Source organism: Oncorhynchus keta, chromosome 33 (genome assembly GCF_023373465.1).
Source record: "Oncorhynchus keta strain PuntledgeMale-10-30-2019 chromosome 33, Oket_V2, whole genome shotgun sequence".
NCBI classification, from domain to species: domain Eukaryota; kingdom Metazoa; phylum Chordata; class Actinopteri; order Salmoniformes; family Salmonidae; genus Oncorhynchus; species Oncorhynchus keta.
The window spans coordinates 10,537,532-10,556,461 of NC_068453.1; the positions used below are offsets into that span (position 1 = coordinate 10,537,532).

Here is an 18,930-nt window from a genome sequence, read left to right on the forward strand (position 1 = left end):
AGTCCTGCTCGCTCCCCCCAAAAAACAGTCCTGCTAGCCCCCCAAAATAGTCCTGCTAGCTCCCCAAAAACAGTCCTCCTAGCTCCCCAAAAACAGTCCTGCTAGCCTCCCCCAAAACAGTCCTGCTCGCTCTCCCCAAAAAACAGTCCTGCTAGCCCCCCAAAATAGTCCTGCTAGCTCCCCCCAAAAAAGGCCTGCTAACCCCCCAAAAAACAGTCCTGCTAGCCCCACCCAAAACAGTCCTGCTAACCCCCCCCAAAACAGTCCTGCTAACCCCCCCAAAACAGTCCTGCTAACCCCCCAAAAACAAGCACCAGGCCTGGCATCCCCAGGCACAGTTCATCTTAAACCAGTTCACCTTGAAATGTTTACTCCCCCAGTGTACCCCTGACAATATCCAGCTGCTGCACTCTCTCCCTCGCCAACCTACCCCCCTACACCCCCACCAATCCCCACCACCGCTTTGCATTCACCACTCATCCCCCATGAAATAGAACCAAGTCCCCCTCTCCCCTCCTACCCACCTGCTACTCCTACAGCTGGAGGACTACTAATCCCCTACTGACACCTTCTTTTCCCCTCCTTTACTCAATCATGGGGGAGATTGGAGGTGTGATGGGTCCGTCATGGTTTGCTGCTTGTTATTGCCATACCATTATTGCTCTGCACAGCTTGGGCTGCAATACATACTATGTGGCTGAATTTTGAGGGAGTATGATATTGAGCCTTAGGGAGACAGAAAATGGGAGGTAGTAGTCTTTTAGTACTCTTATATTTTCAATTAATTAACGGTAGAAGCAGGCATGTCACTACTGGAATCTGAAAGCCTGCCTCCCTTCTTTCCCTGTAGCCAAAGTCTGATGATATGGTATTACTATCAGGACCACACAAGAGATAGCAAAGGCAGTGAATGTCCTCATTTCAAGGAGAATCTTGAGAACTTCCTGAAAATAGTGTGATGAACCATTTTAGTATTATGGGGTGCCCTGCATTGTTGACAACCAACTAATGAAACCCCATGTGCTTGTGATACTAGCTTGTGGGACATACTTTATGGTCTCCATGAGCGTATAAACTGATACTTTCTGTAGTGTCTGTGAGCCTTGGTTCATTCTGTCAGAAGGGCATGTGAAAACCCCTACACCTGTGAACCGAGGTCTTTCTCTCTGTGGTTCTCCACTTCCTCTTACTATAGACTTCCTGTAGACATGAAACTGTGAACTGTGTCCTCTGCAGTGCCTCCTACGCTCTGTGCACATTTACTACCTTGGGGCATATAAGCCGGCAAGTATTTAATTTCAGAGCTTCCTCACACTCAGAAGCCCATTGACAAGATTTCTACCCTTTTTTCCTTTTAGAAAGTTGTGGTTCATTCAGAGTTTGACCAACAGGATTCTGCGTGGGACATTCTTGTAGTGATAGCAGAAAAGTGATTACTGATTTCTGTTGTGTTTTTACAAGACCAATACATATTTATGAGATTGTTCTGAAACATCTTCCATGTCAAACCAATGATAGCTATTTTTAGATGATATGATTATCATCCAACACATAATAGGGCCCACTCAACCATATAATACAATATACTTTGTGCCAGTTAGGGTATTGGCTGTCATGCTAAGTGTGTGTTTCTAAAGGGACTGTACTCTGTAGACATCATGGGTCAATGTGCTAATGTGCTGTCCTTAGCAATACTGTGATGTGAACAGAGGAATCAGCAAACATTGAGGTTAAATTCTATTGCAGACAGGCAGGAGGATTAAAGACTGGCCTGGAGAACAATAGACATTCAGTAAATCAGGACAGGGTCGAGGGAAAACAACACATTTACCACAAACACTGAGGAGCTTCATGGTCTGCTGATGATAATCCAAACATTACAATGTGTACAAACCACTATGCACCAGGGTTGGGCTCAATTCCAATTGAATTTGAATTCCTAAAATGTTTAAACTTTTGACATGAATAACTTCTCCTTTTCAGTTAATTAATAATCCATTCAAAATAGATGCTCCCTTTTTCAATCATTTAATTTTAATTTCAATTTGCTTCCTGAATTGACTGCCTTTAATTCCAATTGAGCCCAACCCACAGACTGATTCGTTCTAAAATGGTACCAGCTGAATTCAGAGAGTCATGGGCACTGTCATGGGCACACTCTCAAGAGCGGGAACAGTCATTGAGTGAGTCAACCCAATACTCTGTCATAAGACAATAGTCGCCATGACTGAGTTGAAATCAAATGGAGACGCCCAGTCATTCTCTTCTGGAAGAATCCTGCCTAACCCTTATCTGATAATGTGCAACTAACAAAGTGCACTCTAACCAAAGACCATATCTCAAACACATCCTTGCCAGCTCTACAGATCATGATTACCTGTGTTTTAAACTCGTCTCGGGGGGAGAGAGAGAGAGAGGGGAGAGATGGAGAGATAGGTGAAGAGGGTAGACGGCCTGGTTGGCCAGCTGTGTTATGATAATACTACCACCAGAGGAGTCGGCATCAAAGCATCAAATCAACTTCCGAGTCAAATGTTCAAAAGTGATCTCTAGTTGGCATGTTTGGGATGCCAATATACAATTCAGTGGGAAAGTGATACTGTATGTCGTATACATTACATCAGCTGATGTGTATAAATAGCAATAGCGGTTGTTCTGGAAACCTGGGACAGACTGAGGAGTGGTGTTGGGTGTTGGCCCCTGAACAAACAGTCCCTATGACATCACCCCACAACCATGTAAGAACTGAAAGAGGAGAAAGGACCTATGAGGAAGGACATCCACTGGTATGTAATAAAGGAACAAGGAAGGAGAAATGACCTTAAGAGGTTAATAGTGACACCATATACATTACTTTAAAACTGGACTGTGTAGCTTAGACTACATGTCACTCTTATTGACAGATAAGCCTTGAATCACAAACATAACGTTTATGGGATAAAAAAGAAAAGGATTGGACTGAGATGTAAGTAGCCTATACAAGGACAACTAGCTATATCTATTAATTATGCAGGCTATAAAACAGGTTAGTTCATTAAATGTACTTTATGTAGGCTTATGTATCATATGTAGGAGATATGTGTTGAAAGGGAAAGGGGGATACCTAGTCAGTTGTACAACTAAATGCATTCAACTGAAATGTGTCTTCTGCATTTAACCCAACACCTCTGAAATGTTTATAGGCTGAAGATAGCACATTAATTAGAACAAAGATGCAAATGTCATTATCATATTAATCACTAATCTTCCACTCAGTTATTCACTGGAAATGGTTAATAACTTTGTATAGCCTAACCAAACATTTTTTTAAATATATGTTTAATCTTATTGACATAATTTAACCCTCTGTGAGAGTGTAAGAACAGGATACTAAACACATAAATTAAAATGTATAACAAGACCTAAATCATCAATAATAATATGACACTTCAGCTGTAGTTTACACAGGCAGTTCAAATCTGATATTTTTTTTCCCATTAATTGGTCTTTTGACCAATCACATCAGGTCTTTTCACATCAGCTCTTTTTCAGAGCTAATTTGATTGGTCAAAAGACCAATTAGTGAAAAAAAGATCAGAATTGGCTGCCTGTGTAAACGCAGCCTTGTTGTTGTCCATATGTGGGCCTACTATAATAGTGTATTATTAAAGCTTTGTACATGTTTTAATACATTTTCATTAAATATTAGTTTATTGACACTAACATTGTAATTCAAGTTAGTTAGAATAATTAATTAATGTTAATTATGACTAATACTAATAGATAGCCCAATAGACTAACTAGATGAACATAATAGACTAACATAGGCCTTATGATTGATCTGTAACCTACTGTTCTAAATAGTAATCTGACTGTCTCAAATATAGGTCAAACTTTAGCAAAGCAACAAAAAAACATTTTGTGCCTAGTAAATCCCATTGAGAACTTTTCGAGCGGGTGATGACTGTACCTAAATGAAACGTAGGTTATATAAACTGCGGGAGAAAAACAAAAACAAAATGGAGTAGAAGGTTGACTAGATCACGTTGAAATTCAACGTGACTTATGGTCTTGGAACGCAGCCTTTGCAAAACGTGACGCAATGCCAACATAAGAATGTGTCACATTCAAAAGAGCTGGGAAAATGGGTGCTACGTGCCAAGATATTTTACTTAGAGAGTATAACTCTGGCACAGTGCAGCAAGTCTTTGCGCGCAGTTCGAATCTTACCACTCACGGAACTTCAACACTTTCTTATGATGAAAACGAGGTAAGACATCTATTGAAAAACTCATAAAACGTTTCTCGATTTCAAGAAAGTAGTCCATACCAATGTTATTTTTATTGTATGCCAGATTTTGCATTAGCCTACACTCTTAGAAAAAAGGGTTCCGTAACGGTTATTTGGCTGTCCCCATAGGATAACCCTTTTTGGATCCAGGTATAACTATTATGGGTTCCAAGTAGAACCCTCTGTGTGTGGAAAGAGTTCTACCTGGAACCAAAACGGGTTTTCATATGTGGACAGTCGAATAACCATTTTGGGTTCTAGATATAGCACCTTTTTTTCGAAGTGCACTGAAGAATGCAAGGCCAGGGTGCACACATTTACCAACCCTTTGTGGCATATGATGACATTTATTTAAAGACATCAGGAATGACTGATTACATCAAGGTGTTTTCCTTGGGCATTGTCCAAGCTCCAAACCCCCGATTGTTATGATGATTATCACGTGATTAAGTCTTCTGTGGCGGTAGGACGTCCCATTGCCTTGTTGGAACAAACAAGTCACATAAGGGGACAAGGGAGCGCAATAACTGGGAGCTTTTAAAGTTATATTAGTTCATCGTGGACAGTGAAGAGTATCAGTCTATACTTCGGCGAGGCGCCTCATTTTATTTTTGAGCAACAACATCAGGAATCGCAACATTGCACATTTGAGTGCATCATTGGACACTGCTGGTAAGAGAAGTCGCATATTGGCAGCATTTGAGAAGTTTTGCATTCTTATTCAGACTTTGCAGAGGCAAATCTGTGCTGTTTCGGGTTGTTATTGTCCATGTGTATTTTTTCTGTTGCATCTCATTGATCAACATCTCATGTAGTATGCGAATGTAACTGCGTCATCTGTGAAGTATACTTCTGCTGTGCTATCTTCAATAAGGCTCATTTGAATCTATTTTGACATCTGGCAATGATTTCGGGTGCCGTACTCTTAAAATGTGTTTCAAACTTTTTCTCATCTTATCGCCTATTTGGAGAAGTTGGACATAATTATTATCGGAGGTTGAGAATGTTTGTGTGGGTCTGGGGATTCCAGAGAGTTGTAAATGATCTAGTTACCGCGCCCACTTTTTCACTCGCAAGAGTTGAGCTGTTGCTGTTGAAGGGATGACAGTTTCTATTCGTTTAGGATAATGTTGTTATTTTCATTAAAAAAATATGTTATTGGAAAGAATACTTATTTCAATCAAAGGATTTAACGTAAAACTTGTTTTCAAACCACGTTGAAAATATTTGTTATTCACTGAACAGGCTAATAAGAATATTCTCAAACTGCGTCATGAACGCAGTGTAGAGTATGGGCATCTATGGCATAGTAGGACTAACGTATATCATACAAAGCCTACTATAATCTTTATGATTAAGCTTTATGTAAGTCATTCAATATCTATAGCTAAAGAGCAACGAATATAATGTACATTTGTTTTAACACAGTTGACAGGCCATGCTCAACCCCATCAATTCCCTGGCTCTCGCTCCTGTTTTCCTCAAGATTCTTACACTCAAACAAATGCTGGGTTAAAAACAACACCATTTGTGTTATTTGGTAACTCAGCACAAGGTAAATATTGGACAGAACACATGCTGAATTCTTACTTGAATAACCCAACATGTTGGGCTTACCCCAACATGGGTTCATTTAACCATCAATCATGTTTTTATTTACTTTCAGCAACTCCGTCTTTTTTTTACAATGTTCTTTTCAGGAGGGGTTTCCTATAAGGGGCGTGGCTTTCAGATCGTCTCTGACGTGGCCAAAAGTAACTAAGTGTCATTCTTGTTCATGATGTTAAGTTTGTACAGTGCAAAATAAAATGTTCCTAGAATATTTTTGCACATTACATATTTTAATATAAAATGAGTAACATTACTATTACTATTTCCATATTTTAACAAAGTGCTAACTATCTCAACAATAGGCTCTTGAGGAACTCATACAGTTGTGTAAGCCTCATTAAAGCTATAAAAGTGTCAGTGTTCAACCTTAAAATGTGTTAACCATTAGGGACGTGACAAATAGTAAACCTTAATGTTTAAACCTCCATTTTATAAAATCAGTTTTCCGTTGAAACACTATGACAAATTCATAAAAATCTACTTGAATTCATAGTGCAGATGCGCTGCTGCAAACAACTATTTGGGGTCTCACGGGGTTGCCTTTTCAGGTGGTGAAGCATTCCACCCAGTGGTGATTTTAGCATGAAAATCTTGGTGGCAGAAAAAAAGATTTGGGATGGCTGACTTGCTTAAACAAATGTGATTTCTACTGACAATTGAGATGTACAAACTATGGCATAAGGGGACGACAAGCGGATGAGATGCAATCCGTAATTTCGATTAAGACATTAATGAGGGAGCGATGACGGACGTAGTCATTATAACTATTTGTTCAGCACTTTTGAAATGTACGGCGACAGAATTCAGAACAAGGGCTGTTCTTACAGTGTACAACAAGTCAGAACCGTAGGATAAATAAAGGGGGCATATAAACAGACAAAAAAAGCTCTTACTATATTCAATGTTTACATTTCTCTAAAACAGGTTATAGGCTACATGTGCACCACCAAGTTAGAAAAGTAGGCGTAATTAAGAGGTAAAAATAAAATAGATTTTTTTTTTTAAATAGACAAATTATTAAGTTAAGGCACATTGAATGCTGTTTGGGTCTTTGTGTGTCAAAAAAGATACACGTCATATAACACTATTTATATGACGAATTAAATAAGCTTTTAAATTGACACATCAAATAACACAAATATGTAGAATGTTGTGTGTGCTGAATTTGCACGTGCAAGCCAAGCGTCACCACTACTATCAGTAGCACTGTCAGAGCTGTACAGAAAAAGTTAGTAAACAAGCACACACCGGCCAGGAATGATGTGTTTACAATACCGCGTTGGTGAAAATAGACCAAATTATTGGGGTGAGGCACATGGGCTACTAACAGCTTACTACACAACATACACTTAGTATTACTTTCTTCTCTATAGTACACATACCTCTCTGGCATCCTACATCATTTATGAAGCAGCATAAGACATTTTTGGACTCACTTTGTTGTCATTTGCTTTCCTTTGTGGGCAAATGTTGTCATCAAAGAGAAAGATGCCGAATTTACAATTTGCGAGTTGAATGACCGTGCAAAATGCATTTTCCCAGTTTGAGCTGTTTATTCCAGACTTCCCAGTTGCAATGCTTGCAGTTAGCCACTGTCACGGATTCCTTACAAACCACTCATTGTTGAATTTGCGATCTCCAAATTGTTGTGTAATGTTTATGTCCAATGGTCGATGAGCACCGGTACGTTTTATCTACAGTTTCTCTTCATTATTTCTCTTCAAATGACAAGGATTAAAAAGGATTTGCCAGTAGATTGTCGACTTGATTCATGATGATGACCGCTCGCTAAGATTGAGAAAGTAAGATGTTGACATGATCAGTCCAATCAAAGCTACTCTACATATAACGTGATTTGATTTCATTTCTGTGGCCAATGACCTTGAGCCTTCTTGGAAGGGCACTTATAATATAACTCTATGGAAGGACCCAAAGGGCTGAAATATTGATGTCTACCTTTTCTAAGGACTTAATCTTGGGAATTGCATAAGGTTCCCATGAGTGACAGAACACTGAGCCAGTCACAGCGCAATGCTCCTATTTTCTGCTGGCCAGCCCCGCCACCACAGAAAGCACTGAGCTAGGCTGAAACACCTGCATTTTGGAGCTGCGGCTTTATTAACTCAATTATATACTGTATATATATTTGTACATTGTTTGCAAACTGATATGTGACACGTATTAATACCAAAATAACATGCAAAGCAGGCAAGAGTTCCCCCCAAAATATTAATATATATATATTTTTTTAAACAAAAAACAAGGGTCTCAAAAAAGGTGGGTCTCTGCCCTGAAACACAGTTCACCACTGATTATACCTGTACCTCCATTACTGTACCTCAATTCCACTTCAAAGTTTGCATTTCCTTCTCATTTAAGTATTGCCATACAGGACTTCACTGCTGTCGCTTGCCTTTCTCTTGCCATTTTCCCAACTCTTAACGACGATGACATAGGGGCGGAGAGTCGACTCCAAATGAATATATTCCTCCACTCCTTGCACGTTGACTCCCATTTCTGAGTGCAAGACTTGACTCATAAGATTTGGTCATTTTGGAATGGAGGAGACCGTCAGAGAATGCAAATACTTGCGTCTTTCAGAGTGAGCTAGTGAAGGACAGAGATAGAGGATGGGCACAATATAGGCAGGTCGGCCACCATGCAGACAGATTCCGAACTGTGCACTCGGCCTATCTATCGACAATCAAGGGCTGCAACTTCAGTAAAGCAGGGCGTATCGTCAATGAATAGACTACGATATTCTACACGCAACAAACCAAACACTGAACACAAGCTCTCATCATTAGGAAAGCAGGGGGAGAAAACAACCCAGCATCAATAACCCATCAGCTATTAAAGAAAACAACCCAGCATCAATAACCCATCAGCTATTAAAGAAAACAACCCAGCATCAATAACCCATCAGTTATTAAAGAAAACAACCCAGCATCAATAACCCATCAGTTATTAAAGAAAACAACCCAGCATCAATAACCCATCAGTTATTAAAGAAAACAACCCAGCATCAATAACCCATCAGTTATTAAAGAAAACAACCCAGCATCAATAACCCATCAGCTATTAAAGAAAACAACCCAGCATCAATAACCCTCCAGTTATTAAAGAAAACAACCCAGCATCAATAACCCTCCAGTTATTAAAGAAAACAACCCAGCATCAATAACCCATCAGCTATTAAAGAAAACAACCCAGCATCAATAACCCATCAGTTATTAAAGAAAACAACCCAGCATCAATAACCCATCAGTTATTAAAGAAAACAACCCAGCATCAATAACCCATCAGTTAATAAAGAAAACAACCCAGCATCAATAACCCATCAGTTATTAAAGAAAACAACCCAGCATCAATAACCCTCCAGTTATTAAAGAAAACAACCCAGCATCAATAACCCTCCAGTTATTAAAGAAAACAACCCAGCATCAATAACCCATCAGTTATTAAAGAAAACAACCCAGCATCAATAACCCATCAGTTATTAAAGAAAACAACCCAGCATCAATAACCCATCAGTTATTAAAGAAAACAACCCAGCATCAATAACCCATCAGTTATTAAAGAAAACAACCCAGCATCAATAACCCATCAGTTATTAAAGAAAACAACCCAGCATCAATAACCCTCCAGTTATTAAAGAAAACAACCCAGCATCAATAACCCTCCAGTTATTAAAGAAAACAACCCAGCATCAATAACCCATCAGTTATTAAATAAAACAACCCAACTAATAGACCGAATGCCTGCAAACCAGCAGTTGAGTCATCCAAGCAACCCAGCATAGTGTATGCGTCTCTCAAAGTATAACATCCAAACATTTGATTCAAACATTTATTATTATTTATTTTTTGGTGTGTTTTATTTTCAATTTGGCTGTTTCTTTGAGTTTTCTTTATAGATGAACGTCCTAAAAGGCTGTCCATCTGATTCATAAAACCTAATGTTCTCAATGTGGAATAATGGTTTCTTTTACTCGAGCCCTTTTCTTTGTATGAGGGGGCTGGCATTTTAAGCCAGACGTTTTAATAGTTTCATCCCAGACGCTGTAAAGATTGCCGTGTAACGATTTTTTTGGGATGAGCCAAGGCGTAGGAATGGCCTGTCTGGTGCACCTTTTTCAGTGTGGTTCCTTCCAATTCACTGATGCTGATAGTGGGTAACTGACTGTTACACCCTGGCGGGTAACACTGTATTTCAAGGAGGCAAAATCATACGAAAAACAAAAGAAGATCTAACATGTTTCAGTGAAGGGAATTTTTGAGGGACTTTGTCATTATAGGACCTAGGATAGACTCAGCAAGGCAACTCTGACCAACCGAACAGGTATTCATTTCAGGAAGTCCGACTGTTACATGTGATCTATTGAATATGAATGAATATTTTCTAGACTTTGGAAGTCTTAATGTAGGCTGAATACTCTTTTACTTGCTGTCACGTTTTGAATATAATCGCTGTGGGGAATTATGTGATTTTGAACATTTGAACAAAAAAAGCTGATCAGTCCACAATGAGTCTGAGTAGGAGTGCTGATCTAGGATCTGTCCATATAATCGTTTACACTATGATCTAAAAGACAAAACTGATCCTAGATCAGCACTCCTACTCTGAGAGGCTTTGTGGATACAGGGCCAGGTTTCCTTGATGGATAGAATATTTGCATGTCACAAAAAAAAGTGGGAATTTATAAAACTAGTTTTGGACGGTTGTAAATAGTAAACTACAACAACGTGTAACATTCCTGAAGTTCAGAATGTATCCCTGCAATTACATGGGGTTACTAGAAGAGCACATGAAACATTCTCACATGAGGTGAAACATTCTCCATACGTTTCCCGGTCCGCACCATGTGACCTTTCCTCCTGACCTCTCACCTCTGGCAGCCAGAGACCAGAGCAGGTGGAGCAGGTTCATTTTTACCTACTTCATGTGTTCTTCTATTCTGATTCTGTGGATGTTGGAGATTTATTTGGTGTGTGTGGGTCTCTTACCATACGGTTAATTACTAAGGGCAGGGGTACTCAACTCTTACCCTACAATGTCCGGAGCCTGCTGGTTTTCTGTTCTACCTGATGATTAATTGCACACACTTGGTGTCCAAAGTCTAAATCAATCCCTGATTAGGGGGAACAATGAAAAAAATGCAGTGGAACTGTCTTCAAGGTCCAGAGTTGAATGTGACGGAGGTAGGGCATGTGTGTTTGATAACATTCAACTCAATGATGTCCCAAAAGGTCAAACGCTGGTATGAGTGTTGTGTGTTTGTGCGTAGCCTAAACCTAGACCACACCAATAGTGACCTGGGTCACACCTCATAGAAAAAAGACACCTCACCTCTAACCATCTCCCTTTCTCTCTCAGGGACATTAAGATGGCGTCATCATCATTATCATCTGACGGGGCCATGCTGGTCTGTCGGAGTGTAGAGGAGCTGAAGCGCAGGGCCCAGGGCCCGGTGAGGAGGAACCTGTTTGGGCCTGTGGACCACGAGCAGCTGCAACAGGATTTCCAGAGGCACCTGGGTATGAGCGTGGAGTCGGCCAACAAGCGCTGGGACTTTGACTTCAACACCGGCCAGCCGGCCGCCAAGGGCGCCAGCGTGGAGTGGGAGGAGATGAAATTCCAGGATGTGCCGGCGTTCTACCGCAGCTGTGTGTTGAGGAAGCCGGTGATTGGCATCGACGGGCAGAGGGCGGGGAGAGAGAATGTAAGGTTGGCCCGGGCATCGTCTCCAGGGTTGTCCAGCTGTGGTGAGGAGTACCTGGAGGTGACCACCAGGGAGAGCTATAGGATCCAGAGGCCAGAGAAGAAGACGGCCAGCCAGAGGGTAGGAGCAGTCAAACGGAGACAAGCCGCCATAACAGGTCAGTGTCAATGAACGATCTTTCCTTCCTTCTTTTTCCTTCTATTGGGCTTCATACAAAAGTCGTACGAAAAAAAGCAATAGAGAGTTAGTAGTATACACATTTTCTGACACAAATAGTGAGTCCAGAGGTTAACGTGACTATAATTATGATGATAATAAATAAATAATAGTAATAAATAGTTGTATATTTTGTATTATTATTATTATAGCAACCATAAGCCCAGAGGTCTTCATTTAAAGAGAGATAATATACGTTTCCAGGTTATTTTGAACGTCAAAAGAACCTGTTATTAACCATTGAGTGACCGTTGTGAATACCTGTGTGCTGCCAAAAGCACTGTATGTGAGCTATGTTAGGAACAGGCCATGCATCAACACTGTGTTTGTTACCTGTGCTATGTCTCCAAACAGTTTATATAACCCTGTTATAAGCCTTGATGTGTGCGTCACAAATTGCACCATATCCCCTATATCAAGTGCCCTACTTTTTACCCTCTGGGCCCTGGTTAAAAGTAGTGAACTATAGGGTGCCATTTGGGATGCACACATTATTTCCCTGATAGAACATTACTGGGACTGGGAACTAACACCTGTTCTCTCTCTCTCTGCTGGTCATCCACAGAATTCTTTGTCGTGAAGAAGAGGACAACCATGCATCACAAACGGTCCTATCGGCAGTAAACACAGCCCAGGAAAGAGTGCAATTCAGTGGGCATGCTCCGTTTGGAAATCACCTCATTAAGATGGATATATCATTTCTGCAGCGTTCTGTAGCGACTCTGACAGTCAAAGAGCTCATAGCTACAATATGTCTTAAAGGAAGTGGAAATGATGGATATGTTTGTATATATATTTATATAGCTGTATTTCATCTATATTTTCTAAGCTTGTATTATTGTCTAAGCTTTAGATTATACTGTGAAATAATTCAAATGCACTCATCAGGAAAAAACCTAAACGGCTCTGTTGTAAGAGATTTCTTCCAACAGTACCCTTGGTATAGTATTTAACTCCCAACCACTTCGGCCTACACTCTAACTACCTCTCTAAGAGTAGTTCAACTATTCCTGACCTCACTCCACGTGTCGTCTTCAGTTTCACCACGGCTGTAAAAGTATCAGCCACGCGAGTAAGAGGCCCCGGGGTCACCTCAGGTCAAATTGGCAATGTGACCATGATTAGCCTAGGGTGCAAAGGTCAACTGTGAAGTTCCAGCACTTAGGCTATCAGGCATCGGTATGATAATGATACATCTTATTGAGCAGTAGTACTTCTCAGTAAATGTCTATTATTACGGTAATTGTTTTATTCTTAAGCCTTTTGGTGTGAGTATTATTACAGAGTGATATTTGGTGTCAGTAGGAAACGAGCTTAAATTAGCTGAAGTTCATTCTCAAATATTGTTATTATGGCTAGCATACACTTCACCGTTGGCACCACCGTCTCTGTACAATTTGGCAAAAATCTCAGTGCACAACTGAATAAAATAAATCGTTTTGATTTTATTTAGCTCCCTTTGTCTTTTTAAGGTAGTAAAACATATTCTTGGAAACTTTTTGGTAACAAAACTGAATATACCTTGTATGTTTGCTTTGTTGGCTAAATCCTTTTAACAACATTGCCTTTTCTACTCTTGTCTTTGTATAATGGCAGCCTCTAGGTTTTGAACTCTTTCCTGTATGAAGGAATGTAGCTTTGACATTGTTTGGAATTGAAGTTAAATGGTGTTGCAGTTCACAATAGTACATGAATCCTTAATGCATACGGAACATTCCAGGTTCTGTCAGTACATTTTTTTTTTTTTTTTTACGAGGAGCTGAGCTGCAACACATTTCCATTCCTGTGCTAGAATACAAGACAGTTGTGACAACTGAGGGAGTTGACCAAAAAAAACATATTATATGTGAGTCATCTGTAAGCGTTGGCCTGAGTCAAGGGACATAGAAATCCACATACCTTAAGCATCTCCAAATCCATCTCAGATATACCTGTGATTAATATACAGCGTCACAGATTCTGTCCGTTGGCATTGCATTCCAAACGTTATGCCGTTCATTCTCCATAGCCAGAGTCACATCGCAATACAGTAAATAATAGTGGCAAAAATAGCAGTCCTACAGGGAGTGCCTTTCCCTAAATGTGTCATGTTCGAACAAATAGACATCATCTGGATTACCTACCTCATTGAGTGATTGACAAGAATAGAAAAAATGATATACAACATTTTAAAAAAAAGTCAAATAATTCCAAAATATTTGTTGGAAACTACAGGAGATGATTTGTTATTGCTGTTCATAGCTGGTTCCGTGGGATAGCGGCTTCAGACCATAGGCTTTAGTTACACATCAGGTAAAAGTGTGTCAGAGTGATAGGACCCATTCCAGCTCAAAGCAGGACGGAGGAAACTCAAGTCCTCTGGGAGTCCTGAGCGTTGTTATTTTTATTTATTTATTTTATTTAACCTTTATTTAACCAGGAAGGGCTCATTGAGATTAAAATCTATTTTTCCAACAGCACCCTGGCCAAGATAGGCAGCACTAAGTCATTACAAAAAAAATGACAGACATGAAAAACTACAAGTAATCTAGTAGAAACCATTGAATTCACAAGAGTATAAAACAGTAAATTAAAAACATTGACAGGTCAGGGAATCAGCCTCAAAAGTTCTTCCAGTTTAAAAGTATTTTATACCAAATTCACCAATTGGGACAAGTTCTTCCAGTTTAAAAGCCCTTTACCAATTTCAGTTGGGACATTTGGAACAGTTAGCAGGATAAAGTCCAGCGAACGAAGAAAGTACTTTATTAACAGACCGCAACAGAATGATGTCCGAGACCCTGAATCAAAGTGGTTCTATAGCCAGACGAGTGGCCTGTGTTCTAGAGGGCTTTTGTCTGGATCCAAAGAGGTTCTTATACCAGCGCCCTCTTGACTTGCCAACGTAGAGAGTCATGTCAACAGAATGATGAGACTTCTGTTTACACACTTCCCCTCGCCAATGGAATCGATGATCTGTTTTTTATTGAATCATATTTGATGGTGGTTTTTGTGTGTGTGTTCGGACTTGAGTCTGTGTGTACGTTGGTTTATATGCGCCTGTCTTTCAATGTGTTGAAAATAAAAACTTTAAAAGTCTGTTAACTTATTTTTAACGATGAATCTTGTTTTTGTAGGGAAATAATTCTAAATGCCCTTTTGGTAAAACTAACGGATTATGTGTATTGCACTAAAACATTGACAAGATATTTCTGATTTTATAGAGCTACTAAACCGTCACTGCTGAACTGGGACACCGACTATGGGCTCATCATAGTTTGGGTCGGACACAAAATGATAAATAGATATTAGGTGCTTTCTTGGTATTACAACAGTGGTAAAACAAGGCAATCCTCATCCCTGTACTGGTTTCCCCAGAATTCCCTTTGCAAGCGAACTGTGATAAGTTAATGATCATAGATCTGCAATCAGCTACTGGGCCGCTCCATCCTGCATCCCCCCAGTGTGTCCCACAGTGGCAAAATAAACTTTGCTCTAAATCGAATTCACCTGTCTATCGCAGGTATATCAAAACATAGTATTGCATGCCTTATATGCATAAATGAATAATATCCTCATATGTTTTTGATAAGATAATGGCTAATGTATTGGAAGTGTACTACAATGTAATTACATGGGAGCAGAATATTAACTTTGATTTGGTAATAGTTTGAAAATAAAACGACAAATGTTGAAATTGTGGACATATTTGTGGAAGATTCATTGACCGGTTTTTGGTGCACTGTTGACTTTGATGTTAATTTGTTACAGTATGTTTCCGATCATTATTAAATGATATAAATATACACAAACTATTGTTTTCTTAGACTGGTCTTCATTCATAATCTGCTACGTCCTTATACATTCATATGATCTTCAGTGTCAACAGCTGGAAAATCTAGTAGGCCTACTAATTCAACACATATCAGGCCTACTAATTCAACACATATTAGGCCTACTAATTCAACACATATTAGGCCTACTAATTCAACACATATCAGGCCTACTAATTCAACACATATCAGGCCTACTAATTCAACACATATCAGGCCTACTAATTCAACACATATCAGGCCTACTAATTCAACACATATCAGGCCTACTAATTCAACACATATCAGGCCTACTAATTCAACACATATCAGGCCTACTAATTCAACACATATCAGGCCTACTAATTCAACACATATCAGGCCTACTAATTCAACACATATCAGGCCTACTAATTCAACACATATCAGGCCTACTAATTCAACACATATCAGGCCTACTAATTCAACACATATCAGGCCTACTAATTCAACACATATCAGGCCTACTAATTCAACACATATCAGGCCTACTAATTCAACACATATCAGGCCTACTAATTCAACACATATCAGGCCTACTAATTCTACACATATCAGGCCTACTAACTCAACACATATCAGGCCTACTAATTCTACACATATTAGGCCTACTAATTCAACACATATCAGGCCTACTAATTCAACACATATCAGGCCTACTAATTCAACACATATCAGGCCTACTAATTCAACACATATCAGGCCTACTAATTCTACACATATTAGGCCTACTAATTCAACACATATCAGGCCTACTAATTCAACACATATCAGGCCTACTAATTCTACACATATCAGGCCTACTAATTCAACACATATCAGGCCTACTAATTCAACACATATCAGGCCTACTAATTCAACACATATCAGGCCTACTAATTCAACACATATCAGGCCTACTAATTCAACACATATCAGGCCTACTAATTCAACACATATCAGGCCTACTAATTCTACACATATCAGGCCTACTAATTCAACACATATCAGGCCTACTAATTCTACAAATATTAGGCCTACTAATTCTACACATATTAGGCCTACTAATTCAACACATATCAGGCCTACTAATTCTACACATATCAGGCCTACTAATTCTACACATATCAGGCCTACTAACTCAACACATATCAGGCCTACTAATTCTACACATATCAGGCCTACTAATTCTACACATATTAGGCCTACTAATTCAACACATATCAGGCCTACTAATTCAACACATATCAGGCCTACTAATTCAACACATATCAGGCCTACTAATTCTACACATATCAGGCCTACTAATTCTAATTAGGCCTACTAATTCAACACATATCAGGCCTACTAATTCTACACATATCAGGCCTACTAATTCTACACATATCAGGCCTACTAATTCAACACATATCAGGCCTACTAATTCAACACATATCAGGCCTACTAACTCAACACATATCAGGCCTACTAATTCAACACATATCAGGCCTACTAATTCAACACATATCAGGCCTACTAATTCTACACATATTAGGCCTACTAATTCAACACATATCAGGCCTAATAATTCAACACATATCAGGCCTACTAATTCAACACATATCAAGCCTACTAATTCAACACATATCAAGCCTACTAATTCAACACATATCAGGCCTACTAACTCAACACATATCAGGCCTACTAATTCAACACATATCAGGCCTACTAATTCAACACATATCAGGCCTACTAATTCTACACATATCAGGCCTACTAATTCTACCTACTAATTCAACACATATCAGGCCTACTAATTCAACACATATCAGGCCTACTAATTCTACACATATCAGGCCTACTAATTCAACACATATTAGGCCTACTAATTCTACACATATCAGGCCTACTAATTCTACACATATTAGGCCTACTAATTCAACACATATCAGGCCTACTAATTCAACACATATCAGGCCTACTAATTCTACACATATCAGGCCTACTAACTCAACACATATCAGGCCTACTAATTCTACAAATATTAGGCCTACTAATTCTACACATATTAGGCCTACTAATTCAACACATATCAGGCCTACTAATTCTACACATATTAGGCCTACTAATTCTACACATATTAGGCCTACTAATTCTACACATATTAAGTCTACTAATTCTATTAAGCCTACTAATTCCATTAGGCCTACTAATTCTACACATATTAGGCCTACTAATTATATTAAGCCTACTAATGTCCTAGTATTATTTCTGCCTTAAGGGCTCCTCCTGGTGGTTCTGAAGTGACATAACACATCTGCAACAGGATTGAGCTGAATTTATCCACTACACCTCTACAGGATATCTATCCCATTAGTAATTTACTAAATCATTCTGAACGGATCCTCTTCATTTGTGTCCATTTTATAGGTGAAAATAAATCATCCTGCCAAGTATGCTAATTCAAGGTTTCTAAATGCTGGTTTCATTGCTTTATGAGATTTATACAAAAAAAGTCAGTTTAGGTCATTTAAATTTAAATTCATTGAGGTGGTTTCCCAAAATATATCGTAAATTCCCTTGGGAAGAATAAAATATAGGAGTCAACAGTTTTGAAAAAGACCATTTGCTTTTCTTGAAAAAAAATAAAAACATAGTCTCATTAAAACATGAATTTAAAGTGCACATACGGAAAAAAATGAACATTTACCACAGATTAAGAACATACATTCGACAATGATAAAATTAAATACACATTCCATGTCTTCAAGTTTAGCAGGCCCTGGACCAGCTGAAATGCACTTGTGGCCTTGGTTAAAACCACTACAGTAATTTAGCAACTGATACCAATCCAACCAGAATAACTACTTGTACCGTTTTAATTTATGTACCTACAGTAAATAAAATCAGTATACCTTTAAATAATTTTGATAAGGAACATATTCCAGAGGCGTGCAGTTAATGTTTGTTAACTGACCGTTAAGACTTAAAAAAGCTGCTTAAAAACTTTTTGGGCAAACGTACCGTCTGACCACGTTTACATGCACACCAATATTCCGTTATTATTCGGGGTACCCAAGTACTCTCTTGAGTTGACACACGTAAACATCATATCTCGTTTACAATAACCCGAAAAAGTGTGTATCCCGGTTATGAGAAACCCGGATAAAATGCCTTGGATTTGCTGATTTTAGATGGGATACTGTGGCATGCAAACATCTTATCCTGTTTACTGTTGTTTTTCGCAGTCTGTGTGGGCTCAGTTTCAGGTATAATGGTTGTTGTGTGATGTTTTCATCTGATTGTTAAACAAATCACTTCAA

At 39.0% G+C, this 18,930-nt stretch overlaps 2 protein-coding genes across 9 annotated transcripts; one reads left to right on the top strand and one right to left on the bottom strand.

Annotated features, from left to right (window-relative positions):
• The first annotated feature begins 2,816 nt into the window (after nt 1-2,816).
• Nucleotides 2,817-14,897, top strand: LOC118366211 (cyclin-dependent kinase inhibitor 1-like). Of its 3 annotated transcripts, none has more exons than XM_052491869.1 (3): nt 2,817-2,965; nt 11,258-11,760; nt 12,385-14,897. In XM_052491869.1, coding segments are annotated over exons 1-3 (564 nt in total). In that variant the 5' UTR covers nt 2,817-2,963; the 3' UTR covers nt 12,444-14,897. The 3 variants fall into 3 exon arrangements, with proteins under 3 accessions (XP_052347829.1, XP_035604597.1, XP_035604598.1); XM_035748704.2 differs by lacking the exon at nt 2,817-2,965 and adding an exon at nt 4,014-4,249; XM_035748705.2 differs by lacking the exon at nt 2,817-2,965 and adding an exon at nt 4,727-4,942.
• Nucleotides 14,898-15,655: 758 nt separating this feature from the next.
• On the bottom strand, nt 15,656-17,931 carry LOC127914600 (uncharacterized). Of its 6 annotated transcripts, none has more exons than XM_052491868.1 (2): nt 17,394-17,931; nt 15,656-16,209 (listed from the first exon to the last, which is right to left on the bottom strand). In XM_052491868.1, the coding sequence occupies exons 1-2, from the start codon at nt 17,806-17,808 to the stop codon at nt 15,656-15,658; spliced, it is 969 nt and encodes a 322-aa protein (XP_052347828.1). In that variant the 5' UTR covers nt 17,809-17,931. The 6 variants fall into 6 exon arrangements, with proteins under 6 accessions (XP_052347828.1, XP_052347827.1, XP_052347826.1 ...); XM_052491867.1 differs by having other exon boundaries at nt 15,656-16,329; XM_052491866.1 differs by having other exon boundaries at nt 15,656-16,449.
• Between the last annotated feature and the right edge of the window lie 999 nt (nt 17,932-18,930).